General features: G+C 50.3%; 14 protein-coding genes across 14 annotated transcripts; 5 read left to right on the top strand and 9 right to left on the bottom strand.

Moving 5' to 3' along the window:
• Window positions 1-36: 36 nt before the first annotated feature.
• On the bottom strand, window positions 37-660 carry MIND_00497000 (Thioredoxin domain-containing protein; the record flags this gene model as incomplete). Its single annotated transcript, XM_037361766.1, has 3 exons — window positions 37-334; window positions 378-535; window positions 586-660. The coding sequence occupies 3 exons, from the start codon at window positions 658-660 to the stop codon at window positions 37-39; spliced, it is 531 nt and encodes a 176-aa protein (XP_037222058.1).
• An 84-nt stretch (window positions 661-744) lies between these two features.
• On the bottom strand, window positions 745-2,189 carry MIND_00496900 (uncharacterized protein; the record flags this gene model as incomplete). Its single annotated transcript, XM_037361765.1, has 2 exons — window positions 745-1,725; window positions 1,773-2,189. The coding sequence occupies 2 exons, from the start codon at window positions 2,187-2,189 to the stop codon at window positions 745-747; spliced, it is 1,398 nt and encodes a 465-aa protein (XP_037222057.1).
• Window positions 2,190-2,428: 239 nt separating this feature from the next.
• Window positions 2,429-7,482, bottom strand: MIND_00496800 (uncharacterized protein; the record flags this gene model as incomplete). The annotated part of the gene is made up of 20 exons (XM_037361764.1): window positions 7,372-7,482; window positions 7,065-7,322; window positions 6,949-7,018; window positions 6,742-6,903; window positions 6,303-6,691; window positions 6,210-6,258; window positions 6,150-6,166; window positions 6,029-6,102; window positions 5,915-5,985; window positions 5,849-5,860; window positions 5,784-5,804; window positions 5,669-5,739; window positions 5,511-5,625; window positions 4,848-5,203; window positions 4,761-4,800; window positions 4,467-4,712; window positions 3,174-4,417; window positions 2,716-3,129; window positions 2,489-2,666; window positions 2,429-2,448 (listed from the first exon to the last, which is right to left on the bottom strand). The coding sequence occupies exons 1-20, from the start codon at window positions 7,465-7,467 to the stop codon at window positions 2,429-2,431; spliced, it is 3,903 nt and encodes a 1,300-aa protein (XP_037222056.1). The 5' UTR covers window positions 7,468-7,482.
• Window positions 7,483-7,578: 96 nt separating this feature from the next.
• MIND_00496700 (uncharacterized protein) lies at window positions 7,579-9,614 on the top strand (the record flags this gene model as incomplete). The annotated part of the gene is made up of 7 exons (XM_037361763.1): window positions 7,579-7,752; window positions 7,809-7,867; window positions 7,914-8,056; window positions 8,105-8,299; window positions 8,353-8,462; window positions 8,509-8,768; window positions 8,813-9,614. The coding sequence occupies exons 1-7, from the start codon at window positions 7,684-7,686 to the stop codon at window positions 9,612-9,614; spliced, it is 1,638 nt and encodes a 545-aa protein (XP_037222055.1). The 5' UTR covers window positions 7,579-7,683.
• A 2,396-nt stretch (window positions 9,615-12,010) lies between these two features.
• On the bottom strand, window positions 12,011-13,557 carry MIND_00496500 (uncharacterized protein; the record flags this gene model as incomplete). The annotated part of the gene is made up of 3 exons (XM_037361762.1): window positions 12,011-12,534; window positions 12,587-12,791; window positions 12,838-13,557. The coding sequence occupies 3 exons, from the start codon at window positions 13,555-13,557 to the stop codon at window positions 12,011-12,013; spliced, it is 1,449 nt and encodes a 482-aa protein (XP_037222054.1).
• Window positions 13,558-13,673: 116 nt separating this feature from the next.
• Window positions 13,674-15,815, bottom strand: MIND_00496400 (uncharacterized protein; the record flags this gene model as incomplete). Its single annotated transcript, XM_037361761.1, has 5 exons — window positions 15,724-15,815; window positions 15,638-15,677; window positions 15,424-15,588; window positions 15,085-15,370; window positions 13,674-15,040 (listed from the first exon to the last, which is right to left on the bottom strand). Exons 1-5 carry the CDS (start codon window positions 15,780-15,782, stop codon window positions 13,674-13,676), a joined length of 1,917 nt encoding a protein of 638 aa, XP_037222053.1. The 5' UTR covers window positions 15,783-15,815.
• Window positions 15,816-15,911: 96 nt separating this feature from the next.
• Window positions 15,912-16,534, bottom strand: MIND_00496300 (Exosome complex component csl4; the record flags this gene model as incomplete). The annotated part of the gene is made up of 2 exons (XM_037361760.1): window positions 16,385-16,534; window positions 15,912-16,331 (listed from the first exon to the last, which is right to left on the bottom strand). Exons 1-2 carry the CDS (start codon window positions 16,526-16,528, stop codon window positions 15,912-15,914), a joined length of 564 nt encoding a protein of 187 aa, XP_037222052.1. The 5' UTR covers window positions 16,529-16,534.
• Window positions 16,535-16,596: 62 nt separating this feature from the next.
• Window positions 16,597-18,179, top strand: MIND_00496200 (Acetyltransferase component of pyruvate dehydrogenase complex; the record flags this gene model as incomplete). Its single annotated transcript, XM_037361759.1, has 6 exons — window positions 16,597-16,627; window positions 16,673-16,815; window positions 16,864-16,926; window positions 16,975-17,651; window positions 17,699-17,861; window positions 17,910-18,179. 6 exons carry the CDS (start codon window positions 16,597-16,599, stop codon window positions 18,177-18,179), a joined length of 1,347 nt encoding a protein of 448 aa, XP_037222051.1.
• A 128-nt stretch (window positions 18,180-18,307) lies between these two features.
• MIND_00496100 (Acetyltransferase component of pyruvate dehydrogenase complex) lies at window positions 18,308-19,741 on the top strand (the record flags this gene model as incomplete). Its single annotated transcript, XM_037361758.1, has 4 exons — window positions 18,308-18,538; window positions 18,989-19,146; window positions 19,195-19,477; window positions 19,526-19,741. 4 exons carry the CDS (start codon window positions 18,308-18,310, stop codon window positions 19,739-19,741), a joined length of 888 nt encoding a protein of 295 aa, XP_037222050.1.
• A 39-nt stretch (window positions 19,742-19,780) lies between these two features.
• MIND_00496000 (tRNA N6-adenosine threonylcarbamoyltransferase) lies at window positions 19,781-21,238 on the top strand (the record flags this gene model as incomplete). The annotated part of the gene is made up of 8 exons (XM_037361757.1): window positions 19,781-19,838; window positions 19,886-20,140; window positions 20,188-20,289; window positions 20,340-20,566; window positions 20,614-20,875; window positions 20,921-20,996; window positions 21,047-21,151; window positions 21,199-21,238. The coding sequence occupies exons 1-8, from the start codon at window positions 19,799-19,801 to the stop codon at window positions 21,236-21,238; spliced, it is 1,107 nt and encodes a 368-aa protein (XP_037222049.1). The 5' UTR covers window positions 19,781-19,798.
• A 65-nt stretch (window positions 21,239-21,303) lies between these two features.
• On the bottom strand, window positions 21,304-22,365 carry MIND_00495900 (Glycosyltransferase family 8 protein; the record flags this gene model as incomplete). Its single annotated transcript, XM_037361756.1, has 4 exons — window positions 21,304-21,784; window positions 21,839-21,981; window positions 22,029-22,053; window positions 22,106-22,365. 4 exons carry the CDS (start codon window positions 22,363-22,365, stop codon window positions 21,304-21,306), a joined length of 909 nt encoding a protein of 302 aa, XP_037222048.1.
• Window positions 22,366-22,641: 276 nt separating this feature from the next.
• Window positions 22,642-24,521, bottom strand: MIND_00495800 (Lipoyl synthase, mitochondrial; the record flags this gene model as incomplete). Its single annotated transcript, XM_037361755.1, has 11 exons — window positions 22,642-22,654; window positions 22,705-22,796; window positions 22,849-22,905; window positions 22,955-22,996; window positions 23,044-23,063; window positions 23,205-23,238; window positions 23,283-23,461; window positions 23,508-23,779; window positions 23,824-24,038; window positions 24,091-24,286; window positions 24,331-24,521. 11 exons carry the CDS (start codon window positions 24,519-24,521, stop codon window positions 22,642-22,644), a joined length of 1,311 nt encoding a protein of 436 aa, XP_037222047.1.
• Window positions 24,522-24,565: 44 nt separating this feature from the next.
• MIND_00495700 (COX assembly mitochondrial protein) lies at window positions 24,566-24,957 on the top strand (the record flags this gene model as incomplete). The annotated part of the gene is made up of 3 exons (XM_037361754.1): window positions 24,566-24,680; window positions 24,725-24,815; window positions 24,861-24,957. Exons 1-3 carry the CDS (start codon window positions 24,593-24,595, stop codon window positions 24,955-24,957), a joined length of 276 nt encoding a protein of 91 aa, XP_037222046.1. The 5' UTR covers window positions 24,566-24,592.
• A 49-nt stretch (window positions 24,958-25,006) lies between these two features.
• MIND_00495600 (Peroxisomal biogenesis factor) lies at window positions 25,007-26,029 on the bottom strand (the record flags this gene model as incomplete). The annotated part of the gene is made up of 5 exons (XM_037361753.1): window positions 25,798-26,029; window positions 25,603-25,745; window positions 25,437-25,545; window positions 25,111-25,357; window positions 25,007-25,064 (listed from the first exon to the last, which is right to left on the bottom strand). The coding sequence occupies exons 1-5, from the start codon at window positions 26,009-26,011 to the stop codon at window positions 25,007-25,009; spliced, it is 771 nt and encodes a 256-aa protein (XP_037222045.1). The 5' UTR covers window positions 26,012-26,029.
• Between the last annotated feature and the right edge of the window lie 236 nt (window positions 26,030-26,265).

The following is a 26,265-nucleotide window of genomic DNA, read 5'->3' as shown; positions in this document are numbered from 1 at the left end:
ACTTTTACTCACTCTTGTACATTCTTGTGTAACGAACTAACTCAAGTACCAGAAGACGGCATAAGCTCCAATAAGCATAAGGAGTATTTGAACCTGAGGGTCGAGGTTGGAAAATTGGGCAGTCGTATTATTGAGCGCTGCCGTAGCGGAATGTGAGATGTCCGTTGGTGCAGTTGAGCCCCCTCCCAGCGTTTGCCCCTTCCCTGTGAAACTACCCGACGCCGCCGCCTCGCTTCCGCCAGCATGGCGTCTTAGTGTGGACTCCAATCCCATCCTATCAGCTCCCCGGACTTGGTCGACCTTCGTGGAGCCTTTAAGAAAGACAAATGTTGGCCTATCGCCCGTCAGTCGAGAAAATATTTGAACAGATGACAAACATTGCCGATATTCTGTAGAGCTCAGCCACGTCTTTGGCCGCATCTGTATCGACCTTGAAGAAGTTGACATTCTTATATTCCGGCCGCTTAGACAGGCTCTCGAAAGTGGGAGCGATAGCATGGCATGGGCCACACCAAGTTGCCCAGAAGTCGATGACCTGGATGGAATGTTCAGGCCATATCTTAACACATGAAGCCAGCTTCTCACGGTTAGTTTCGACGACGACTTTGAAAGACGGTTATTGAGGTCTGAGACCGAGGTGACATGAGTAATAGTGCTCATAGTGGTGGAAGTAGCAGAGGTAGCGTGGCACAAGTTACTCAGCAATCACGGTTCAGACATCCGGCTAGATGAGTACACTTGTATCTAATCTACTGCCATCATCTTCAAGAAATCTGCTGGGGGAATAATGTGTCGCCCGACACCAGTGGACGTCGTGTTTTGGTGACCATAAACTGTGTTCTCGTTCGCTCTCGAACGCATGCCCCCTCGTCTAATAGATCCTTTACGTTTGTTGCTTTTGGCTTCTTCTGCACTCGCATGCGAATTGCCTCGTCGGTGGAAACCAGACCACATGGCATTGCCCACAGTCTTGAGAGGGAGTTCTAATCTTTCTGCTACAAGCTTGGTGGTGACGCTCTTCTTGACGACATGCATGAATTTCACTTTGTGGCCATGACTCGGGTGGAGTAGCCATGGAGAGCAGAGGAATGTCAGAGGCGTGAGCTGTTTTTCTCCGTCAACAATCTTCTTGCCACTCTCATCCACTTTGTTGTCCACAAAATATTCAAATCGCCAGCGCATCTTGCCGTCGACAGATTGACCTTGAACACCCGTTGGAAGTGAATGAAAAGACTCGCTACCATGCACGATATAGACACCAGTCGTCTTGAGAGCCAAAGTTGCTTGACGCGAGATGTAGTCTCGAGACTCGTCGTTATTGATCATGAGCCGGCGAAGAATCGGAAGACCTTCAAGAGGAGCATAATGGAATGGAAACGATTCCTTTGTGGTAGGGCGGAACAGGGCCCAGCCTCCTTCAGGTGCGTCATAACCCCAGCCTCGAACATGTTGTCTGAACCCTGCGAGTTTGAACGTCGGGCAAACTGAACGGAAGCCTTCTTGATCAATTGAGAGCGCTATGGTCATGTTTTTGAGCCAGATTACAGCTTCTGGAACCGGGAAATGATCAAAATTGTATGGCACTCCAGGAATGCAACGAGGTTCTGAAGCAGGGATGGGCAATAGATTCCTTGAGTCTGATTGAGATACTTGACTGGCCAAAGACTTGCTGGTTGAGAAACCGAAACTAAGGTCTCTTGGGAATCTGAATTTGCGATGGAGTGACTATTGGTAGTTTAGTCGTGTTGATCGCCAGTTAAATGAACAACAACCTGAGTAGAAGAATTTGATGGCGAGGGCGACAGGCTCGCGGTCGTATTCGCAGATATAGCGGATAGTGTGGATACGGACGGGGTAACCGCTCGAGGAGGTGTGTGTTGAATTGGCGCATGAACACGCGAGCTACAGTTGGAGAGGATGGAGTTATTGGAAGGTAGAGAGCGATGTGCTAAAGAGCCTAAATCATAGCGAGGTCCAAATGTTCCGACAGAGACTCGCTGGTTCATGGGTGTCAATTCGTCACCATTGACCTCATCCTCCTCCTCCAGAACAAAATCGAAGAGAATAGGGATGAAATCGCTCGAACACGATGCATCAATAGGATCGAGAATTGGTGAAGGAGGAGGCTCCAAGGTAGAAAGGGCCACCAAGACGGAAGCGGAAGGGGGAAGGGAATGAATGTTGGTCATGGTGGTAAAAACTTGAGTGGATCGCGATCACGTGTCAGTCAGTATACAAGTCCATTCTACAAAAACGACCAGTAATTAGTATTATATCCCACTCCCACTCCCACCTGTCATCTGCCGCACAATATTAGTACTTCTTATACCGACCACACTCTTTGGTCGTGGACGCAAAGCGCCTGTTAATCCCTTCGTGGGACTGATGCTTCTCGTTGGGCTCAAACCTCCTCCGGTTAACTGCCTTGTTAACGCTGGGTCTCCTCCACTAGCAAACATTCCTTTGCTTGGACTAACACTCCTCGCACCACCTGTAAGCTGTCGAAAGATAGAGGGATCATTCCCGTGACCAGTGATTTGGCGAGCGATGGTCGTTGTTCCCGTCGTCTGCGGGACAATCTTCCCGGAGCCAGTGTAAGTAGGCACGATTGGTGTGCGTGTTGGCGAGCTTTGCGGCGAAGCTCTGATTTCCATAGGCAATAGAAGCTAGATATAAGATAAGTTTGCATGGTTGTAATATAAAGCTGTTACGCACTGAGCACTCTCGACACCAAACACGACCTTCAACATCCCGCTTTGCGGCACTATCAAGTTTTTTACCACAGCCGGGTACCCCCTTCTTCTTTTCATCGCGGAATGCCCATGATTTTGTTGGCGGCTTTTTGCCCCCGCAAACAAGGCACGAAGCGTGCCATCGAGAACCCTGAGGCCCAGGTACTACTCCTCGCTCCATCGGAGAAACGGAGACATTGCAGCCTGGACACGAGTTGGAGCCTCCAAAACGCGGGAATGTCATTGGCGTAGAGGTTGGAGGAGCAGTCATTGGTGGACGCTCGAATTTGTTGCTCTCAGTAGGCCGAGTAGGTGCGGCCTTGGATGCGAAAATAGATACCCCTGGCAAGGCAGTTGTAGGCCGGGATTTGATGGAAATCTTCTGAGGGGGCGCACACTATAAAGAAGGGTGAGAACAAATCATTGGTTTCCAGAAATTACCTCAACGTGAGCTGGGCCATCGACGCCTTTCACAAATAATGCTTGACCTGCGCTCCCTTCTTTGAAAGGTAAACTGCACATAACGCAAGTAAAACATTTGGAGTGATATGATTCTGGTTCTCCGGAAAGTTCGTTCGGAACTGTAACGTAACGGCCTCCTTCGCCGACCGAGAAAAGAGATTGCAGGCATTTGACGCAAGTGGTTGATTCCGAGACTGAAGCAATCGAAAGGCGTTTCGGAGACTTAGATGTGTTTTTCGTCGGTGTTGTTGGCCCCGGTGACTTGGATGGAGTTTTCGGAGATTTGGATGTGAGAGAGGTCGAGAACGGGATGGGGCTCTTTGCATGAGTTGTTGTTTCCTTCACGGAAGATTTGGGAGTGTGGACAGGGGTAGTCATCTGACTACTCGTTTCTTCTGCAATGATATCTTCACTCCCCAGAAGGTGACTGGGTCGATTGCTATAACTATGAGGATGGACTTTGGAGGTGCTGAAGACATCCGAGTATTCTGATCTAGGAGGTGAATCTGGTCCAACGGACGAAGTCGCGTCTGACGAATCTGAAGTTAAATCAGGAGTCGATGGGGTTGAAAGCCGGCCAGAGGAACGGGAAGATCGAAGTCGAGGTTTGGCGAGGGGTGGAGTCGAGCTAGTTGACGCTGCCGGTGAATTCGAGGAGCTTTTCATAAACCGACGCTTCATTTCTTCAATAGCCTCTTCAGCGGGTCGCGTGTTTGGGCTATCACGGAGAGGGCTTGCGGCTCCAGAGGTAGAGTAGCGCTTCGATGGAGATGGAGAGCGGTCATCAGGTTCTGGACTACGGAATCGCTCGTAACGCCTGGCAGGGCTATTGTCAAAACTCAAAGAGGGATCACTCTTTGTGCGAGATCGGACAACAAGAGGGCTAGTTTCCCGGCTGGAGACAGAATACCGAGAGCCTGAAGTAGCCAAAGGGCTTCGTGTAGGGCTGTCCTTCCCTATCATGCTAAGACGGTATGACAACTCCTCCAAGGCCGGACTGGGTTCGCGATTCTTGATAATCCCCAACCTCTGCTCGAGTTCTTCCAAAGCGGGACTGCCCTCTCGACTTTGATGTCGATCGACTCGTCCGGGGGTGCTTGTGGCGCTATGAGTCTTCTTTGGCGTTGTCGCATCGCGCTCCAAACAAGTGTCAAAACACTCATGACAGGTTGGGCGTCCGAGGAGGTCAAGCATTGGTGAATCGCCGATACTCTTGTCGCAGCCTCACCACAAATTAGTATGAAGGCACAATCAGCAGTCTGACCAACTCACCTATACAGTTGAAACATTTCTTATGCCAATACTTGTCGCCTGCGTGAACAAAACCCCCTTCTGACTTGAGAATAAGCACAGGACGAGAGCATTCCGCGCATGGACCCCGAGATCCGCCATTCGAAATAAAGCAACTGCGGCAGAAGAAACGTGGCGGCCCAGGCGTAGTCGCCCCATACGGGTCTGGATATATTGTCGATGTTGTTGGCGCAACAAATGGGGTGTTGCAGTTAGCACAAGCTTGCACTACGAGGATTTAGATGTAAGGAGACAAAATACACGATGGGTACTCACCTGGAAGCGTTTCACGAGGTTGTAAAACAGAGCCATAGACCTATTAACTTGTGAGTATCATTGAACCGAGATCACAATGTCACAGACTTTGGAGAGAGTGGCATCATGGGGGGAGGGCAGGATGCCAGACTCGGGGGCAGCCAGGGATGAATATTTCAGTGGAGAGGGAGGTCGATTGGTCTGAGAGGAGGTGGAAGAAGTAATGTGAGCCGACACGCGGTTGCTGAGTTGAGAAGGAGCGGATGATTGGGAAAGTGGACGAGGGAAACGTTTGGTAGGGGAAGAAGATGTAGTAGACCTGGGGGAGGAGGGTTCTTGAGATGGGGGAGGAGCTTGTGATTGTCGTGTGGGACTCGATTCTCTGTCCTTGGAAACATATGTCTTTGACCATCGATCCTGGCTCTTCTCTCGAGGGTTGTTCTGGTTCCAAGGCACAACGGGGGCTACAACACTTAGCTATTTGCTTAGATTCGGGCCGTTTGCTTACCAACAGCCATTCCTCCACAGGTACAACGTTCCCCCGTTACAACGCTGCCGCAACGTCGACAGAAGCCCATTGCAAGTCGAAGTCAACGGTTGAGGTGGTCACGGTCACGTGTACAGTTAATGTCACATGCTGTCCAAACGCGTTGTTCCTTTTCATGACAAGTAGATCCATTCCAAACAATACATTAAATATACTACAGCTTTGCCCAGTCAACACGCTCCACCTTCTCCTTATGAGCACATATGCAATAAGGAGCAATAGACTTGCCATGTCTGGAATCAGATCTCGTATACGGGAAGCACCCAGGCCATGCATGCCTGAGACTATCTCCCGCTGTAGTATCTGCACAATTTTGACAACTCCATCTTCTCCGTATGCCTATCTTGGTTAGTTTTAGAAGTGAACCTAAGCAGTAACGAACACTTTGAGCGTATAGGAATGGACGACCAAGGCCAACGGCAGTTGCGCCAAGACACAGGGCCTTAAGTACATCTGAAAGAAGAGTTAGCCTAATGACAGTCTGGTTATATGCATACCTGTCCCGCGCTGAATCCCACCTATGCTGCATTAGAATAGAACGCCTATGTGTTTACTCTATCACCATCAATGTAGACTAGAATGAGGCATGTAAATAGCAGTCTCATAATAACAGGAACATCTTACTCACCCTCCGTTTTCTCAAATACATCTGGTCTCTGCTTCCTGAGTCGATACAAGACCTCGATGGGGGGAAGCGAGCTAGAAATGTAAGGTCTTGTCGGGCAAGATGCAATGGACGCACTACTCTAATTGTCTTCCCCCGTGATTCGAAAGCAGGATTCCATCGACGCCGGCCTCAACGGCGAGAACAGCATCCTGTAAATGTCAGATCCGATTCAGGCCTAGGCAAGCGACAGCTCGACCTGCACGCATTGAACACCTAGGATTATGAGTTGAGCGGGAAACTTGGTCAAGGAACCGACCCTTGACGACGATAGGCAGCTTAGTAATACTGCGCAACCAAGGGATGGTCTGCTTGTCTATGAGGCTTGTGGTGTAACGGGAAGTAAACTCACCTTCTCCCATGTCATTTCGCGGTCATCATTGGCGATCAAGGCGCCAGCCGTCCCCAGCCCTGAATCTTCCAGTCCATCTTCCCCGTCGATATGAACCTTCGGGGAGCCCCGTTCGAGGTCCTCAAGAGCCCAAGGACTCCGAATATCTTTCTCGCGATTTCCTGCCACTACAGCGTCCACGGTCAAGAAGATGGCCTTATAGCCAAGTCGTTCAACTTCTCTTACACGTTCTTCAGCTATGGCGGTGTTCGAGTGTTTGTACAACTGGAAGAAAAGCGGTTGCGTAGGTGAGGCGGCACCCATAATCTCGGAAAACGACATGGACGCATTGGAGGACACCATCTGAATAATAGACGTCCTAGCAGCGCCTCGCGTAATGTTTATTTCACCTACATAGCATCGTAAGTAGTCACTTGCTTGAGTATGCGTCAGGACTAACCGAGAGGGTGACCCAGTTTCGCCAGCGCTGCTCCGGAGACGAAGACTGGAATTGATGACTTGAAGCCAAGTATACTAGTTGATGGATCGCATTTCGCGACAGGTCGCATAACGCGTGGGTGAAAGTAAAACCGCGAGAACGCACGGGCATTCTCAGATGTAGCTACTAAGCATCAGAAATCATTCAAAATAGCCAGTGAACGAGTACTTATATGATCGTCAGCTGCAGAACTGTAATAGGCCTCTGCTTTATGGGATAGCACTTGGCGCGCAACTACCTATGAACAAGTGTGAGAGATGGACGGAAATGTCCCTGCGACCAACCTCCATGTCAGCCAAGTTAAGAATCCGGCTAAGTGGAGGGCGATGTAGAAGAGCTTTTTCTACTCTCATTTCATCTTTGCTTTTCTCACGGCTCTGTTGCTCAGCCATGTGACGGGCAGCGCTCTCAGTAAGAGGCCCAAGATGCTTTTCTGGGGGCAGGTTCTTTTCTAATGCATCGGAGGGGTGAATTGGGGCGTATGCTTGAGTAGCGTCCTTCCCCGCATATTTCAGGATAATGCTGGCACCACCTGGGTGTTCCTAACCTACCGTAAGCGGGACCTCTCACTACAGACAGCAACGTGAGTACCTTGAGGAAGTCTGTTACATCATAGACCCGGTTAGCAATGATAACCCAGCAGTCGGTAGGTTTGTTGTGAGCCGCGACTTGGTCGAGGGTGAACATGAGCGTAGAGGGAAACTTGTGCACGAATTTCATGTTCGGACCGGACATCGACAGTCTCGTGATCCGCTGCCAACAGTCACGTCACACTGTCACATCAACCAAGTTTGTACTGAGCGTCAACCGTGCGTGTCCAGCAGCCGACGTTCACCGTGTCTGGTCGAGGTTCGTCGTCTCTCTCTGATAGCCAATTCACACTTCTCATTGCTATACCCAAAGATGCCGACCTTACCTTCTCGCAAAGCGATGGAAGAAATGAAGCGACCTGAGATCCAGAAGCTTTGCAAGGTGAGGCGGCGTTGGTTGTGGATCTACTCGCAATCTCATCCCTGACGCACCTTCAGGACAATAATATCAAAGCCAATTTGAAAACAGATGCTCTCATCGAATTACTGCTGGACAAGTGGGTGTCCACAAATAGATTCAACGCATCTCATCTCTCTCTCTAGGAAGACTGAATCGACCACACCCGTTACACGAACGCGCCGTGCTGTCTCTACTAGACACTCGAGTATGATTGTCCATGAAGCTGACGAGCAGGAAGAAGACCATGAGGAGGAAACGGAGAACCAGCCTGAACCTGAACCAGCTAGTGAGTCACGTAGTGCATTTAAAGACCTCTGTCTGACGGAACAACGAGACGAGTCGTCAGTCGTCCCTGCACGATCGCGGAAGAAAGCGAAAGAGACGCAAACTCGTCTCGGTGTAGGGCGTCCAGCTGTTGCCGGTGGTTCCGGGCCTCGTGCCGTCACCAAATCGGTCAGCGTATCTAAAGGGAAGCGTGGCAAGAGCAGCAGAGTAGTAAAACCGGCGCAGGAGACCATTCCAGAAGAAGGTGTGTCAAATTGCTCTCCAAGTTTGTCTTGTTTATATATACGTACAATTCAGTTGAGGATGCGGATTCACCACTAGTTCCAACGGAATCTGAACCTGTCGCTGGTCCTTCTGAACCGACTGAGGAGCCCAGTGCATCAATATCAACTATTGTTGAATCTGCAGTAGGCCTCCCACTACTACAAGCGCCATCCTCATCTCCCTTATTAGTTACAACCACTTACACGGCAACTTCAGTCACTGCAAGCTGAGTTGCAACAAGTTCGGAAAGAGGTGGCTGCCATTCAAGCATTGGAACAGAAAATCGCAGCTCTCACCGCCTCGAATTCAGCACAGGCCGCCACCATCGCCTCCCTCCAAGCTGATTTGAGAACTCTTCAAGAGGGAAACGTCATCGCCATGAACCCTCGCTTAATTATCACGAATCCTTCTACTCCACAATTGCGCAGTCCTCTGCCTCAGGTTAACAGGTATGCCTCTCGCCAAGCGTATTGTTCAACTTGTGACTTCTTAGGCCTTCCAAACTAACGAATAATGCCGATCTACCCAATCCCGGTATTGCGCCAACCTTGCTTGGCAAACGGAGTCGTGACTCTACCGCCAGTAACATGACTGGTATAATTGAGGATGGCGAGCAGCATAGTCTGAGCGACGCAGAACTTGCCAATGCAGTTGTCCGTCCCACCAAAAAGCGACCCAAGCTGGACGAAGACGCTGATATTGTGTCTGGTGCAGATGGACCTGCGTTTGCAGTTTATACGGGCGAGGAGGAACCATATGTTGACCCTCCTCCTCCAACACAACGCCTTCCCGATTTTTACGGACCCTCATCGCCCAGTGCTTCAGGCTTGGATCGTCAGACAACCAGTACACAGAATGCGACGGAGAACCAACATCCATTCACATTTGCCTTCACGCCTACGCCAGCAGACGTCCCGTTCGATATGCCCAACTTCCCTTATCCCGAAGCCCCAACGTCCCCTTCTCCAGCTGGGACTTCAAATGCCAATCCCTCCTTGTTGCGACAAGGAGAGCGAACCGACATCTTCCAGTCGTTTGGACTTCCTGCACCAACGCGACCACGTTCGCGTCTCACCAGTGCCTCCACGCATCGCTCAACAGCAGACAACGCCACATTGAATAAACCGGAAGATGCGCCGTCTTATGGTCTTCGTGATGCTTTACCTGACTTGGACTCGCAATCTGCTCTCACTCGTACCATGTACGGGACCGAGTCAGACGATCGTTTTGGGGATTTTGGCTTCCAGGGTGTTGCTAGTGCTGCCACTGGTATATGGCCTGGTGGTCGTTTCTGAATTCTGTCAATGTGTGGAACATGTAATTCTGTATCTCGTAGTGTAAGCGGTTTCGTTTTACTTACTTCCCTTTTGAATGATATCGGCTTGCCATGCAAACCAAAGCTATTTTTGGTTGATGGGAGATAACAATGCAAATCTTTTCCGACAGATCGGCCATCACGGGAGCTAAAGTGGCTCAAAACATTTTGCTTATTACTTGTAAACTGAGTGTGTCGGCTGGTCAAGGAATCACAAAGGACTGCAAACTCTTACTTCTGGGCAGTCTTGAAACAAACAAACAAGCAAACGCTGTTCAGCGCACAGGTTCTTCACTTGACAACAAATCGCTCCTTGTTCGTCGTCAACGCTGCCACCAAAATGCCTCGTCTGACACATGCGTTCTGATGGCCCGTACTACCGGGCTGGCCGGGCAGCTGTTGTCCGTTGTTGGGCCTTCTTTAAAAGGAACACACGCGTCTTGTCTCCACCTCACACCTTTTCTCCCACCTTCCATTTTGCCTGCGGCCTCTTTTTTGGAGCTTTTCCCCGCCTCACTCCCTCTACGTTCTTTGGTCATCTCAACTCGCTAGCCGTCATGTTCGCTTCTCTTTATCTGGGCCTGGCTTTCGCGCCCTTCATTCTTGCTAAAGTCCATGACGTTCAAGTCGGTGGTCCAAATGCCGAGCTCGAGTTCTTCCCGCAAGGTGCGTTTGCTTATCTGCTCGATATTGGGACCATCTTTTTTTGATGCGAACTATTCCAGCACTCAGCGCGGCTGTGGGCGATCAAGTTGTCTTTCACTTCAAGTGCGTATGATCACGTTCTTTGCATCGCTACGAGGGGCAAAGCTCGTTAATAGGCTAACCCCTTCGTCTCAATGAACGATCATTTGTCCTAGGTTTTTGTTGATTGTTTCTAACATTTATTTTCAGTCCCAAGAACCACACCGTGAGCCAGTCCGCATTCAACAACCCGTGTGGGTTGAAGGAGGGTGGCTTCCATAGCGGCTTCATGCCGGTAGCTGCAAACTCGAGTGTCGAATCGAGGCCCACTTTTACGGTCAACGTAACAGACCTTAACCCTGTTTGGGTGTACTGGTAAGCTTCTGTCTGATGACTTGCATGCACAACATTAATTCAATTCAACAGTGCCCAAGCAGCGAATACGCCCAACTCGCACTGCGGCAAGGGTATGGTCTTCAGCATCAACTGCCCCGATTCTGGTGCCCCCAACTCGTTCGACAATTTCAAGGCTGCTGCCCTCGCTATTGGCGCTAACCTCGCTGCATCTGCCTCCGCCGCCCCGGCTCAATCGGGTGCCCCGAGTGCAACTCCAGCTCTCACCGCTGCTTATGGAGGCGTGACCGTCCCCCCAGCTGTTCCTGCAACCGTCGTCACTGTTCCCATCACAGTATGTGTCATTCTCGATGTGTGTGAAAGACATCTTGCTCAGTGAACAACAGCTCGACCAGACTTCCATCTGGACAACAACATACACCTCCTTCCAGAACTCACCCGCGGCCACACCCGTCGCTGCTGCAGGCGCGGTCCACACCGTCGTCGTTGGAGGACCTAACAAGCTTTTCTTCGAGCCTGACCACATCATTGCTGCTCCCAGAGATACCGTTGTCTTCGAGGTGCGTTTGATCACAAACGTCCTGTCACTTCGCACAAACTAATTCCTTGACAGTTCCAGTAAGTATTCTCGGCGTATTTCCGCTTTCACAATCCTTAACCCTGGGAATAGCCAAAAGAACCACAACGTCGTGCAATCAAGCTTTGCTGATCCCTGCCGTCCTCTCAATGCCGGCAACTCATCTGCTCCTCAAGCACTGACCAGCGGCTTCAAGCCAGTTGCTGACAACGCCACTGACTTCCCTACGTGGTCGGTTACCGTCAACGCCACCAACCCGCTCTGGTTCTACTGCGCCCAAGTCACCCCTAAGTCGCACTGTGGTGCCGGTGCGTCTATTGACCTCTTTTTCTTCTTCTCGAGGCTGATAATGTGGAATAGGAATGGTTTTCAGCATCAACGCTGCTGACAACACCACCCGTGACTTTGCAGCTTTCCAAAAATTGGCCGAACAGCTAAATGGAACCGTTTCGGGCTCTGCTGCTCCCCCGTCACAGAGCACGACTGGCGCTGCGTTGTCGCTCCGGGCAACTGGTGGCGCAAGTGTTGTCTTTGCGCTCGTCGCAGTTGCCGCTTCCCTCCTCTGAGCACCGTTTGGGTGTTGCTCTTTCCTTGATACGCCACTTACTAACGAACTGTTATGGACTTTATTTGTCTCGATGACACCTTGATACCATGTATGCTTTGCTCCAGTCAAAGTAGATAGATTGTGTAGGTGCCAGCAACTTATGCAACTTAGTTTTGGGCATTGTTTGTAAAGCTAGATTTGATGAGGAACAACACTATTTACCGGCACTTGGTGTAGGTGTCCATCGCACACGATTTAGATCCTGATCCCTCTTCTGACCACTCTCCCAACCAGCAACCCTGTCCATTGCCTCGGCACGACGAGTAGCAGCAGTACCCAGGGTGCGATCAAGTAATCGTCGAGCAGCCGGTGTGAGATTACCCGCAGCCTCTGACCGTCGTGGCGTCCCAATTGGTGGTCCCATAGTCCCTTTCCGTGCTGTACCACCGATGACCGGGGTCCGACCCAGCCCCATTAGTCCAGCCTTCATGCGTAGGCTCTTGGATGCCTTGTTGGCCAGCTTATACGAGATTTCCTCACGACTCGTTGGCTTGGCGATGTGAAAGGGTGTGTTGGGCGGAGGTAAATCGTCCGTCTGAGAGATCACGCGTGGAGTAGCGTTGAGTGTTCCCCATGTCATCAGTTGCTTGACTGCTTTTGGTCCAAGCTGTTCAGGCGTTGGGGAAGGAAGGTTCGGCACAAGAGAGAAATTGTTGATTGTGGGCGACCTTGGCCGATCTGATTGGTCATATTCAGAGTGTGGAGATGGTAGAGAGAACTTTTGGCCTACAAGGTGTGCCCGTAATGGCTGCATTGATGTGACTTCGTGTTGGACTTGGCGGGGCTGAAGCAGAACGAAAGCGAGAATCTGAATCGTCGTGTTCTACTAACCGCGTGCTGTTATGAACGATAACACGCGAATCCGGCTTGCTATTGGGGACAATGCGATACGGTGTGACATCTGCATCTGGCGCAAACATCAGTGAATTTCGCGTCTGTAGTCTTTGTTAGAGAGAGAATGGACAAGCTCATCACACATACCTTGAATGACCACGTATCGACGGAAGCGGACCTAGTATCCTTCTGCGGCGCCATGACATCCACATCTTGCTCTTCAGACCTGAGCACTGCAAGCGCCAACTTTGCTTTCTCTTCCGCTTCCTTCTCTATTGCCAACTCCTCCTCTGATTTCGGAGCCGATTCAATGAGGCCAACGGGTTTGGGTGCCTCTATCCTGAATTTCTCTTTCATCCCGGCGACTGACTGAGGCTCCAATAAGAGTCTTTCCCTATCAGCCAGCATGCGCTCTCGTTGTGCCTCGACCCGTTTCTGTGCTTCCCAAGCCCACCCATACCTCTCCTTCCGCTTTCGGTTTTCCTCATGTAGAATTTCGGTAAAACTGGAGTTGTCCTCTGACGTGTACCGCGCCTGGAAGTTGTCGAGACTGAGGTTCAGGTCGATCCGCGGTCGCTTCGCCAATGGCTCTCCGCTAGCACTTCGCAGCGGGGTATCAGAGGGCCCGCCACCGTATGGAGTTTCGTCAAAACGTCTGCCAGGAGTAACTCCGATCTCTTCCAGTCGCCGCACGGAAGCATTGATGAGCTCCGGGTCTCGCAATTCTAGGGCGTCCCGATAGTCGTTCGTAGCATTTTGGACCAATGACGGGAAAAAGTCGCGAGCAATTATATGCGACAACGCGGCTGTGTAATCGTCTTCCTCCAGGACTGCCTGGCCATTGAGAGACCGTGATTTGGCTTCCATGGTTGGTTCAGAGAGATGGAGCGTGACTGCGTGTGACGACTGACTCCAAAACGAGAACTCGTCAAAGGGCATATGTATAGGAAAAACCAAAGTACATCCATAAGTACACTACATTACTACTTCGCCGCACTTCCAGATCTTGGACGCGTTTCCGTTTCAGACTCTCCAGCAGCACTCTTTCGGCCGCTGGTACTGCTCGGTCGACCTATTCGACTTTGCGACAAGGCTGCCGACCGCGGGGCTCGAACAGTCACATTAGACATCGAGCTGGGTATCTGTGGGAGATTCTTTCCCCTATCGTATTGCGATGCTGCCAAAGAGAATGGCGTCCCTGATGCTGGTCGGGGCGGGGGAGGCATAGTCGTAGGTCGTTCTTTCGATTCAGGTTTGACCGCTGTGCTGGCTCCCAAAGAAGACCGTTTCACATTATACGGGTTGGGAGCAGCAGGGCCGGTAGATCTTTTCATTCCTATCCCTGGGGTATGGGCGTGCAGGCCACCAGAGGGAATAGGTAAAAAGGTCGGTGTGGCTGGTCGTGATGAAGATGAGGAGGAAGAAGGAATGGATATGGTGGTTGATCCACTTGATAGTCGTGATTGTGGTCGTTTGAGACCAGAAGAGGGCATCGCACTTTGCGCAAGTGGGTTCGAAGTGTTGTTTGATTCATGAGAAGGCACCGAGATCGAGGCGGTTGGCCGGAATGGGGTGATACCCAAAGGACTGGAAGCTCTCCTTCGTTCACCTGGTTTGGGTTTAGGTGGACTGGGTGAATCCTCCATGATAAGCACCCATCCAGCTGAATCACGTTTGCTCTTCTTGTCGGTTTCACTTTCGCTGCTTTGCCGTTGTTGATCGACGCTGCGTCGATTTGTTGATGTCAAGCTTTCCCAGCTTGTACGAACAGACGGTTTGGAGCCATTAGTCATCGTAGAAGCAGCGAGGGAGTTAGCCCCAGGTTTGCCCGTCAGACTGCCCATCCGCAATCTTGGGACACGAGTGTGAATCTTCTGCTCAAGCACACGGACGCGAGCACGCATTTCTGAAACCATTTGAACGCCCTTACTTTTGGACGCAGTACTAGATGTAGAATTAGTGCTCATCGAAGACGGATTACGAGCGGTGGTAGGACGATAGAGAGGTGATCGTGGACTTGAGCTATATAGAGAAGGGAGTGTGGTAGACCGGGCAATGCCGGAAGTTGAGGGTGGTGTAGGGATGTTGGACTTGTAGGGAGCAGCTCCAGACCGAGCAACTATGGCGGAATGTGATTTGGCTCGAGGGGTTGTCTCGACCGAAGGTAAGCTCTCTGAACTTGGCGAGAGATCTTCAAGTTGGAGATCAGTGGGCGCGGGAGTGTTGAGGAGGTCGTCCTCTGAATGAGGGGTGAGTTGTTGGAAGCTGGTGGATGGAGCAATGGAGATGAGGTCAGAAGAGGACTGAGTTGATATTTGGTCCTTCAAAATAGAAATTTCGACGTTGGCATCTAAAAAGAGTGAGGAAATGAGAGAGCAAGATGGTGCCACCAACCTCTTAATTCATCCTTCAATCGCTGGCATTCCTCCTCAAGGTTGGCTTTATCAAGAAGTTCATGTTCGAGGAGTATCTTTTCCTCCAATGCTTTCGAGTATTTGCCCTCTATATCAGCCAAACTGGACGAAACAGCGCGTTCATTTCGCTCGAGATCGTCATTTCCCATTTCCAATTCCCGCAACTGAATCTTAGTTTGCTGGTGTTGTTGACGAAGGGTGTCCAGTTCCCGCTGCAAAGTTGCGGTCGCAGTGTTGTGAGTAGTTTGGAGGGACATGAATTTTGCCTGGCATGCCCAACGTCAACCCGATATCAATTAATGGAGGGATGGCCACGCACCTTCCAGTCATCTCTCTCATTTTCCGTGCGGGCAACCTTAACCCTGAGGTCTTGTTGAACCTTCTCATTCCTTTGGAGTTCAGCCTCCAACTCAGCTTCGAGTTCTCTGCTGGCGACTTGAAACTCGTCAAGCTCGGCACGGGTCTCTGCCAGCATATCGGCGACCTTGACGATAAGTTAGTAGTGCCAGATCGGTTGCAGGGGAGCTGTAGACCTCATTATATTTGTCTCGCCAGTCACTCGACGAGGAGTAGCTGTGGAAGGATAAGTTTGGCCGTTGTAAGGCCAATGGGTAGATACCTCAGCTGATTATCGTCGAGAGACAGAAGCCGACCAGGAGGAGGGGCGAGGACCGCCATTACGCAGCGTTGAGAGAGGCGTTGCCGAGAGAACTGAATCAAGTATATAAAATGTCACGCTCTGCGACGCGACAATTTCAACAAACAAACATGGTCTAAACACGGACAACGCTGCATTAGGACATAGCACTACGATTCTGGCTTTGCCACTTTGCGTTTTTCGATTTTCATAGTGACTGGATCCTGCATCTCCTGCCAGTTCAGCGGCACTAGCGTCGTTCCACCCGTCTCACTGGTAGCGAAAACTACTCCCAGGTTGTTTCTGGCGGTCGAAACGAAATAACTGCGGGCGTCACCGAGAGAAATGACAACTGCCCGTACCACATCTCCTCCACGAAACGACTCTGCGATCTTGACTCGGTCACGTTCTGTTGCTCGAACATCTTGGGTTCGAATAACTCCTGTGAACTCTTCACCAACAGGAAGTGGTATCCCATCAACGACAGTAATCGACAGTGTTGCTTGCAGTGGTGCTAGACGAGTGATTGTACCCAGCACAATCGAGTTCACTGCTGGTGGTCTCGCTCGGACACGCGGTATAGAAAGGATCTAGTCGCGTTATTTAGTCGAGAGAGATGATCACTATTTGGAATTTTATTGACTGGTCCGTTCTGCTGGGGTATTCCAACAAGACTAGCGCGTATTTCAGAATCTCTCGAGTATAGTCCACTGCCCAGTTGAGGGATGGGTGCCGCGCGAGGAAGTGAGATTGGTTGGCCTGGTAAAACGATTGTGGCAGATGTCATTGAAGGGGAACCAAAAAAATGTTGGGGTGTGACCGTTCATTCGCCCGACTTGTTCCTTTCTTCTTACTATGGCGTCTCTTGCTCGTGTCTTCGCGCGTCGTGAGTTTTGCATTCTCACGTTGTAGTGCCTCTGAAAAGTTGTAGAACTTCATGCTTCGGCACGGCGCAGCGCGCTGTCCCAGTTCAAAATGCCTGCTATGAGCCCTACCATGACAGAGGGCGGTATAGCATCTTGGAAGAAGAAGGAAGGCGAGACCTTTGCCACGGGTGACGTTCTTCTGGAAATCGTACTTTGCACTTGAGTCAGGCCTCAAACCAACACTGAATTTTGTCAGGAAACGGACAAGGCCACGATAGACGTGGAGGCGACAGAAGACGGTGTTCTTGCCAAAATTATTGTGCGCACTACCTATTGGTCGCCATTCTGAATCTGACTTGGATGCTAGGCCGCAGATGGTGCTAAAAATGTGCAAGTTGGGTCCCCAATTGCAATTGTTGGGGAGGAGGGTGATGACTTGTCTGGTGCCGCCGACCTGGCCGCAAAAGCTTCGTCTGAAGCACCCAAGGAACCTGAGTCCAAACCAGAACCCCCAAAACAATCCAAACCCGAATCATCACCTCCACCACCACCCAAATCCGAGAGCTCGTCGTCGTCACCAAAAGCCGACCTCCCGTCTGGTGCTCGTATATTCGCGTCCCCAATTGCCAAAAAAATTGCTCTGGAGCGTGGTATTCCCCTCGGAAAATTGACTGGTTCTGGCCCAAATGGACGAATTATCCGGGAAGATGTCGAGAAATACAAGCCTTCCACAGCGAGTACTGCGGCCTCAACCTCGTCAGCCGCTCCGGACTCTGACTATGTTGATACACCCATTTCAAACATGCGTCGCACCATTGGCGCTCGTTTGACCCAGTCAAAGCAAGAACTCCCTCACTACTATGTTACTGTTGATGTCAACATGGACAAAGTCCTCAAACTGCGCGAAGTGTTCAATGCTACGTTAACGGAGAAGGACAAGGCGGCCAAGCTCAGCGTCAACGACTTCATTGTCAAAGCTGTTTCTTGCGCGCTCAAGGACGTGCCTGAAGCCAACTCCGTTTGGTTGGGAGAGGTTATACGGACGTAAGTGCCAACTGCATCCATCCACTAGGTTTCTTACACTCTAGTAGCTACAAGAAAGCTGATATATCAGTTGCTGTCGCGACTCCTACCGGTTTAATAACGCCCATCCTCAAAGATGTTGGCGCCAAAGGACTCGCGACAATTTCTGCTGAAACCAAGGCTCTTGCAAAGAAGGCACGCGATGGAAAGCTTTCTCCCTCCGAATACCAGGTACCAGTTTCGGACTTGAATAGTTCATGATACTCAACCTTGATTTAGGGTGGAACATTTACGATCTCGAACTTGGGCATGTATGGCGTTTCCCACTTCACGGCCATAATCAACTCGCCACAATCATGCATTCTGGCTGTGGGAGCGACAGAAGCCAAGCTTGTCCCGGCACCTGAGGAGGAGCGCGGTTTCAAGACCATTCAAGTGATGAAAGTGACTTTGAGCTCTGACCATCGCACTGTTGATGGCGCCGTTGCTGCTCGCTGGCTCGCCGCATTCCGAGGATACCTCGAAAACCCACTTACTTTCATGCTATAATACGGTTGCTTTACATCTATAGATTTTACTTACTGACACTGCTTTGCTTTGCTTTTCGTCTGCCCATCAGTCCCGAATTGATCCTATACGCGTCGCGTCCTGTCACGCGTAACTGTGACACGTCTTTCATGGCTTTTACTCCGTCGGACCCCGCTGTGATCTCCATTAGATTTACGCCTGAACGACTACGTCTTCTTGAAGGTCTTCAACAAGCTGATCAAAGAGACTTTGAAGCGCTACACCAGGAACTGGAGAATACTGTCCAAGAGCGGAATACACTAAGAAGTGACAACGCTGCTCTCAGAGCAGAAATCTCATCCCTCAAAGCTGAGAATAATCGCCTGGCTGCTGAGAACGGTGTAAGTGCTGCGTTTTGGGTAAGCAACCTTGATTCACCCGGATACGTGCAGAACCTGAAGAGGTGTTTTTTTTTTCGTTGCATAGATAGTATTGGCACGATCTCTGAACTCGTTTCCAGCCTCTCCAAGGACATTAGTGAGGCTCTCAGACAAATTGAAGTGAGAATATCACACCCACTTTCTGCTGGGAGCTCTTCCCAGACCCCTCCTCATGGCCAAACGACCGTCGCGGAATCGAATTTGACTCGGAATATAATAGCAGTTCCAAGCTTGCAAACACTTCCGCCAGTAGAAGTGAAGCGAGAAGTATATCATACACACTATCAGTATCGTTACTCATGCTGGACTAGATTCCTTCTTCCTCTGTCAAACTGCCTGCAACTCCTAGCAGCTTTGACGCGAAAAAAAAAAAACGAAGACGATGGAATGCCCGAATCTCATCTAGTTCAGGATCCTTCTTATCTCACGGAGACTCCCAGAGGACGTCTGAATGAACTTAAGCGATTCCCGGAATTGGTCGATGTCCCTGCATTCGACAACTTGCCAATTTACTCCAGGGACTACCTCTCCACTCAGCTTGGTGGTAGTATTCAGCCGCTTATAGTCCCGCAAGTCAACTTACATTGTTGCATGAGTATAGACTTACTTGATGACAGAATCGGGAAACAAAAACAACTCAGCGCCTCATTGCAAATCAAAAAATTCTTAGTGCCGAACCAATCTATGAATCCATGGTGTCCTCGAGCACCTGGCCAACATGGCTTCATGTTTGTCGGACTGGGTGCAGAAAGCCATACATTTGAACAGGAGGAATGTCTTCCCCTCTTCGTATCGAAGCCACGGTCAGGTGGGAATCTAGAGGCTTCGTATTTCGGGGATTATCATGTCTCGAGAGTTGAGCCTCTAACGCTTGAGGAATGGAACACTCTAGCTCCTGCGGTGAGCAGTAGCAGTCAAATCCAATAGCTCAATAACATTCCTACACAGGTACAGAAGTCATATGCACAGTGTACTGCTCGGAAGGAGAAGAGAGACTATGATTGGATATCTACTCTGCATGCTTATAATGCGGGTCTAAAACGCGTGCCTTGCGTTAGATTGGTATGTGTGGCCTTCCGCTACGAGCTTTTCCAAGGACTATCTGCGCCAACACTCACGCTAAAACGTAAACGCTCTGTCGGCGATCTTAGCGACGGAGAGTAGACACAGCATGTACCAGTAACGTGATCGTGACTTGCCTGTTTCTTGCCATCCATCACGATGCCTGGTCGAGTTCGCGTCGAGCCACTTAAGAATCCTGGTTTGCGTCTTTGAGAGACTGCTGGGGGAACGACTCAAATGGAATAGATCGACCCTATCTAGCACTCGGCTTGGAAGGATCTGCCAACAAAGTTGGTGCTGGGGTTATCAAACATTCAGAAGACGGACGGACGACAGTCCTCTCTAATGTTCGTCATACTTATATAACACCGCCCGGAGAAGGTTTTCAACCACGAGACACTGCGCTCCATCATCGCGAATGGGCTCTTAAAGTTATTGACGACTGCTTGACTCAAGCCGCGGTTGATATTCATGACATGGACTGCATCTGCTATACAAAAGGTCCTGTCTGCTAATTAGACGAAAATCAAGTCTAAAGGCGTGATTAGGACCGGGAATGGGAGCTCCTCTGCAGTCTGTGGCACTGATTGCTCGCACTTTGTCGCTTTTATTCAACAAGCCGCTCGTTGGAGTCAACCACTGTGTTGGGCGTGCGTATGCCCCAATACTTTCCATCAGTAAAGATTCACCCACTCTATAGACATTGAAATGGGACGTGAAATCACCGGAGCTCATAATCCTGTCGTTCTTTACGTTTCAGGTGGAAACACTCAAGTTATTGCCTATTCTCAGCAATGCTATCGGATCTTCGGCGAGACTTTGGACATCGCGGTAGGAAACTGTCTTGATCGGTTTGCCCGAGTAATCAACCTGAGCAACGATCCTGCCCCAGGTTATAATATTGAACAAGAGGCTAAACGGCACGCAGTCCGTTCAGCGCGCTTGATCAAACTAACCGTTCACGCAGAGGGAAGCGTCTTGTTTCCCTTCCATATGCCACCAAGGGCATGGATGTCAGCTTCTCGGGCATTTTGACCGCGACAGAGGCCTACACAACAGACAAACGCTTCCGTGCAGATGGCCAACCTCGAGATGTAGATGATGTTGACATCATTACGCCTGCCGACCTCTGTTTCTCGCTTCAAGAAACTATATACGCGATGTTGGTGGAGATTACTGAGCGAGCAATGGCCCATATCGGAAGCAAGGAAGTTTTGATTGTTGGTGGTGTGGGATGTGAGTGTTCGCCCCTTTTCCAGACCGTTAGCTCATTCTTTCCAGCCAATCTCAGGCTACAGGAAATGATGGGTATAATGGCCCAGGAACGTGCCGGCAAAGTCTTTGCCACAGATGAACGGTGATGTCTTTTCTTGCTCTTATCGTCCTTCGGGGCCAATGCGAGACCAGATTCTGCATCGACAATGGCATCATGATCGCGCAAGCAGGCCTGCTCAGCTTTCGCATGGGATTCAACACGCCATTCGCCAAGAGTACTTGTACACAACGGCAAGCGTGGCATCAACTCTGTCCCAATACCACTTGTTAACAATTGATGATAGTTTCCGAACGGACCAAGTGCATGTTTCCTGGCGGGCTTGAGAGCAAGTGTATTCAACGGATTAATGTCTATCAACAGTCGCATCTAGATCTATACGATTTTGTACCTACGCGCCCACAGTCGATGAAAGCAGGTTGAAAACTTCCTCGTCTTCCAATGCAAGTCGCCGACTCAACCTATCGTATTGGGTCCACCACCAGCTATTGACCACTTCGTATTCTTGCGACTGTGATGTCCTCGATTTCCAGGGCTTGTCAGCGAGGATATAATGCACAATGCGGGCAGCATCATCATCCCACATTGGTTCGTGAATGACACGTAATGTTTTCAAGGCGTTGTAGTACCAGGGCAGCGCCGTCCATTTTCCAGAGAAGAAGGCAGTGAGAAGGTCCTGATCAGGGAAGGTAAAGGTCGAGACTCTCGGGTCAGCTGCCAAAAAGTCATAGAGCTGTTTAGCCAGAGCGCGCGACGGCTGAAGGATGACGGTGCCCGAGTTGAGCTGACCATAGGGACGTGGGTCGTCGCAAGGTATTGGCGGCTTGCTGGTGGGGGTTTGAACGGCTGTGAAAGCGCAATTTTCCGGAGTCCTCGAATGTGGATTAGTAAGAAGCCGACAAGGTAGGAGGGCGGCAAAAAATCACCAGTCTGAAGGGTAGTGGGGAAACCGGCGAGGGTTGCAAGCACACACATGCACAGCCGCGATACCACCGGGGACAAGGGAGATGTCCATTAGATCGTCTATGTTTTTCTTAACGAGCATGTCCGAGTCTAGCAGTACTACTCTCTGCAGCGAGCTGAAGAAATGGGCTCGGGGAGTGAGAAACAGCTTGCCTCGAATTCTTCCAGCTCAAACACTCTGGCGTTGGATGAGTGAGCTGCAGTCTAAGTTTCCTACCTGACACCCTTACCGAAGTTTTGTCCAAGTTTCTTGGAACCGCGCGTCGACTAGAGTATTGACGCCTTCCTCGGGGCGCAGAGGTTGGATAGTTCGGACAATAATGCCACATTTTTTGAGGACATCAACAACGATTTGAGGCAGTTCTGGTGTAACCATTACCACGAGTGGATATTTGGAGCCGGATTCCCGCAGCCCTTCATTGAGAACAAGGGTGCCGGCGAGATAAGACTGTTTGGTGAGGAGCGTCGCAAAGACCTTGTTTGTGGTCATGAAGAGAAAGGCAGCAGAAAATAACTTTATAAAGGGCAGTCGTATGAAGATCGGTGACCAAAGCTAAGAAGTTGTTCGCCATATGGCACACGGAGTCGCTTCATGCCGCAGACGGACAAACGAGGGAAAGCGACCAAACACTACTGGCAGAGTGGGAGCAAGTTCGAAGATGGGTTTTGTCGCTAATCACACGGAGGCATAAGATGTTTTTTTTTCTCACATAGTAGCGTAAAAAGGCAGCAATGGGATACAAAGTATGAGAGTTAAGACGATCGCTCAGCGCAGTCGACTAGTGAAGTACATTAACAAAGTTCTTGAGAAAATCCTGTCCTAACGTACCGTGCTTCACGCTCGCTCTCGAGCAACGCCAGGATGTCCTTCTCTCTGACTGGGCCTTTAACGTTGCGGATGATTGTCCTCGAAGTATCGTCCTAAGGTGCCAGAGTAAGCCAATCGGGAAGCGTTCGTAAGGTCAACGCGCACCATGAATTCTACACGGACTTGCGTGACACCTCCCCGAGAGCCAGTCCGGCCAAGGACCTGCAAACAAATTGTTCAACGATTACTTCAGATCTTTGGCGGTATGAACCTTGATAACGGTGGCTAGTTTGACGGGGGCTTTTGAAGAGTCCTATACGATTGTCAGCTGGACGTGCGTCCCGGCGAGGAACGACAGACCATTTTTTGGGTGAAGAAACCTGTACAGCGTCACGTTGATGTCACGACGAAGAATTTTCGCACGATATTGATAATGATGACTACGATAGATTATAGATGATCTATAGTTTCCCCCAACTCCGCTTGCATCGCCGCCTTTGCGTTCTTCCCCTTATTTTTACCTCTCAGAACATTCTCAATATAGAATTCGCCGGCCTGAACATGGTGAGACCAAAGGTCGAAACACCTACGAAACGCACCTTATAGCTGCTCCGGACCAGCGGTCCGCTGGCAACATATAGAAAGCCCATGTCATCTGCAACCTGCTTCCACCGGTCGAACTCTGCGGGCTCTACATAGCGGTCGACCTTCATATGTCGCTTAGTTGGGCGCATGTATTGTCCAAACGTCACAACATCCACATTTGACTTGCGCAACTCTGTAGTGGGGGTTCAACGGGTTATCCGAGAATTGAGTAAGTTAACCTTTCAGAGCACGCAATACTTGGTCTTCCGTTTCTCCAACACCCAACATCATGCTCGTTTTTGTCACACGCACTCCAACCTCTTTCGCTTTTTCGAGCACGGCAAGACTGGTTCGGAAGGATGCACGACGGTCGCGAACATACGGTGTTAATTCTTCCGTTGTTTCGATATTGTGAGCATAGACATCCAGTCCAGATTGAGCAACGCGTGAGACTTCTTCCATGGAACCTCCAAAATCTCCGGTGAGAGCTTCGACCAATATGTGGGGAGCCCTAGTTAGAATTGAGTATTGTGTACTTGATATTGATAGCCCCACTTTTGCTTTATCTTCCGTATCGTCTCTGCAAAGTGTCGCGAACCGCCATCGACAAGGTCGTCCCGGTCAACACTTGTGAGCACGATATACCCAAGACCCCAGCGACTGATTGCCTCTGCGGTGTTCTCAGGTTCATGCGGGTCGAGAGGTGGTGGGGCTTTCGATGTTTTAACGGAGCAGAATCGGCAGCCACGGGTGCAAGTATCACCCATTAGCTTAAAAGATTGTTATGATAGTGTTAGTCATGTCATGGCTCACACTACATACCATAATTGTTGCTGTCGCAGCACTCCGACCCTCTGCCTCAGTTGCCCCAGGTTTTCCGCCCCAGCAGTCTCCAATATTTGGACACCGTGCTTCCTCGCAAACAGTGTGGAGTCCAAGTCCCCGCAAGTCTTTCTTGATGTTCGCAAAAGATTTGCCAGAAGGGATTGAGGTTTTCAAAAATGATGGTAGACGTGGGCTGGCCTTCTATTAGACGAGTAGAGTAAATTCTGATAGTCTTACCCCCGAGGATTGCCCAGAATGACGCGCTCTGAAGACGAGACATCACCCGCAATGAAGTCATCTAAGTTGGGTCCAGCCGCCAATGTATCAGAGAAGCTGGGTTTCGGAGGGGTTGTGGTAGCCAGAGAACGTATTGCTGACGTTGTTGCGCGAACTATTGGACGCCGACAGGACGAGAGAGGGAGGGACATAGATGCAAGAGTCAGAACGGAAACGGAGTCTTGAGCGTCACAACGTGACCCGGCCGTCTTTCACTTCCATAATGAACGCGCTGTCTCGTCGAGAAGAAGAAAATCTACTCAAGATCACAAAGGAGCGAGCTGTGAGCGAATGCCACGAAGTGGTCAAAGGTACTGCAGTACCATTAGACGCGTTCAAGCTGACAATGCTATAGCTTTTGCCGATTGTGTGTCAGGTCGGACAATTTCGGTAGCATGGGCATGTCGGGGGCAACTTCACGCAATGCAGGAGTGTATGGTGCAATAGTAAGTGTTACAAATCCTCCCCATTAACTAACCATGACGTTTTAGTACTGGCCCAGAGCCTTATGAGCGAGTTCGGGCTGAATACCTCCGACTGAGAGGCGAACAGCGCGCTGCCAAACTAAAGGAATCGGAGCGTCCATAAAATTCGTTTTTCAGGTTCTCTATTGAATATGTACATGCGGGCTTCGATGTTAATTTTTTCCAGCTGCTGCCCACAATTTCTCCAGTGCCATCGCGGAAGAGATGACGCTACACACTGGTTCAGTCACGACTTGGTGGGAGGACACGGACATACCCAAAAATGCCCACAACGCCATCGTTCAAGTTGCTCAGTCCTAGTGCAGTCGCTGGTATCCAGACATCGAGAGCGTCAATGATGAATTGATGTCGAATTGCAGAACGATTACTGGCAAAGTCAACGATAGTGCTTCTATATTCTTGCGAGACGTACGTTGCAATAAGCTTCAGACGGGCTTGGCGGTCGGCCTCAAGTCCAACGTCCTTGTCTCCCTCACCTGCTCGAATACGCAAGAGCTTCGCCTCTTTCCTTAATCTTGCGGTCTGTTGGTTGTGTTCTTAGATCGTTTGCGTATATTCGGAATGTTCGACATGCCTTAATACCAGCATTGATAATACTGAGTAGGATTCCCGCAAGCCAGGCTCTGTTGGCGATCTTGGTGATTTTTGTTGCAGTTTCTGCCTTGAAGGTAGTAAATTTGATTGAGTGAGCCTATAATATGGGATTGGGTCAGCAGGCGACCATGGATCACTAGAATTTGGCCCTCACCCACGCCAGTGCGTCAAGGCTGAGGTAGAAGAAATATGCTAACTGTCTTGCAACGGCGAGGAGTTGCTCTAAAGCGGGGCCAGCGCTCAACGCAGCACGAAGGGCGGCCTGGAGATGTTCGAATGGCTTCCCCAGCCGCATAACTAGTGGGCTATGAGCATTTTTCGGAGCCACTTGTTAGCTCCAAGTACAAACGTTTGCGGGCAGTTCCGAGGTGACTCTTGAGGGCGTTGTATTTAGCAATATCGGCCTTGTCATGACCACGGCTTAAGAGAAACCAGGCATAGAAGCGCGCATAATTTTGAACAAGGCGGTAGACTTTGTCGCGGCCCACTGTCGTGGCTGCCAGGCGCAGAGTTTGAGAGACCGTTGGGTGGAGAACGACTTGTGAAGCAAGACTGACGCTCATGATGGTCAATGAACAAGGTTGTGAATTGCCGGAATCATATGCAAACGGAAAGCTAGCTCCTTTAAAAGCCGCTTGAGGCCGATGTTCGACCGATGGTATGGAACAACGAAACCCTTTCACATCCCTTTCGGGTGAAAACGGGGATCGAGTGAGCTATGGGGCTCTATGGGGGTTGACAGTCAAGGGAGAAACATGATAAAGTTTACGGCCTCGGATGTTTCCGGAGCTTTTCTCCGCTTAAACGCGCCTACCAC

This window comes from Mycena indigotica, assembly GCF_014461135.1.
Source record: "Mycena indigotica strain 171206Taipei chromosome Unknown Mind.scaff0004, whole genome shotgun sequence".
Classification (NCBI taxonomy): domain Eukaryota; kingdom Fungi; phylum Basidiomycota; class Agaricomycetes; order Agaricales; family Mycenaceae; genus Mycena; species Mycena indigotica.
This window is presented reverse-complemented; position numbering and strand designations above follow the sequence as displayed.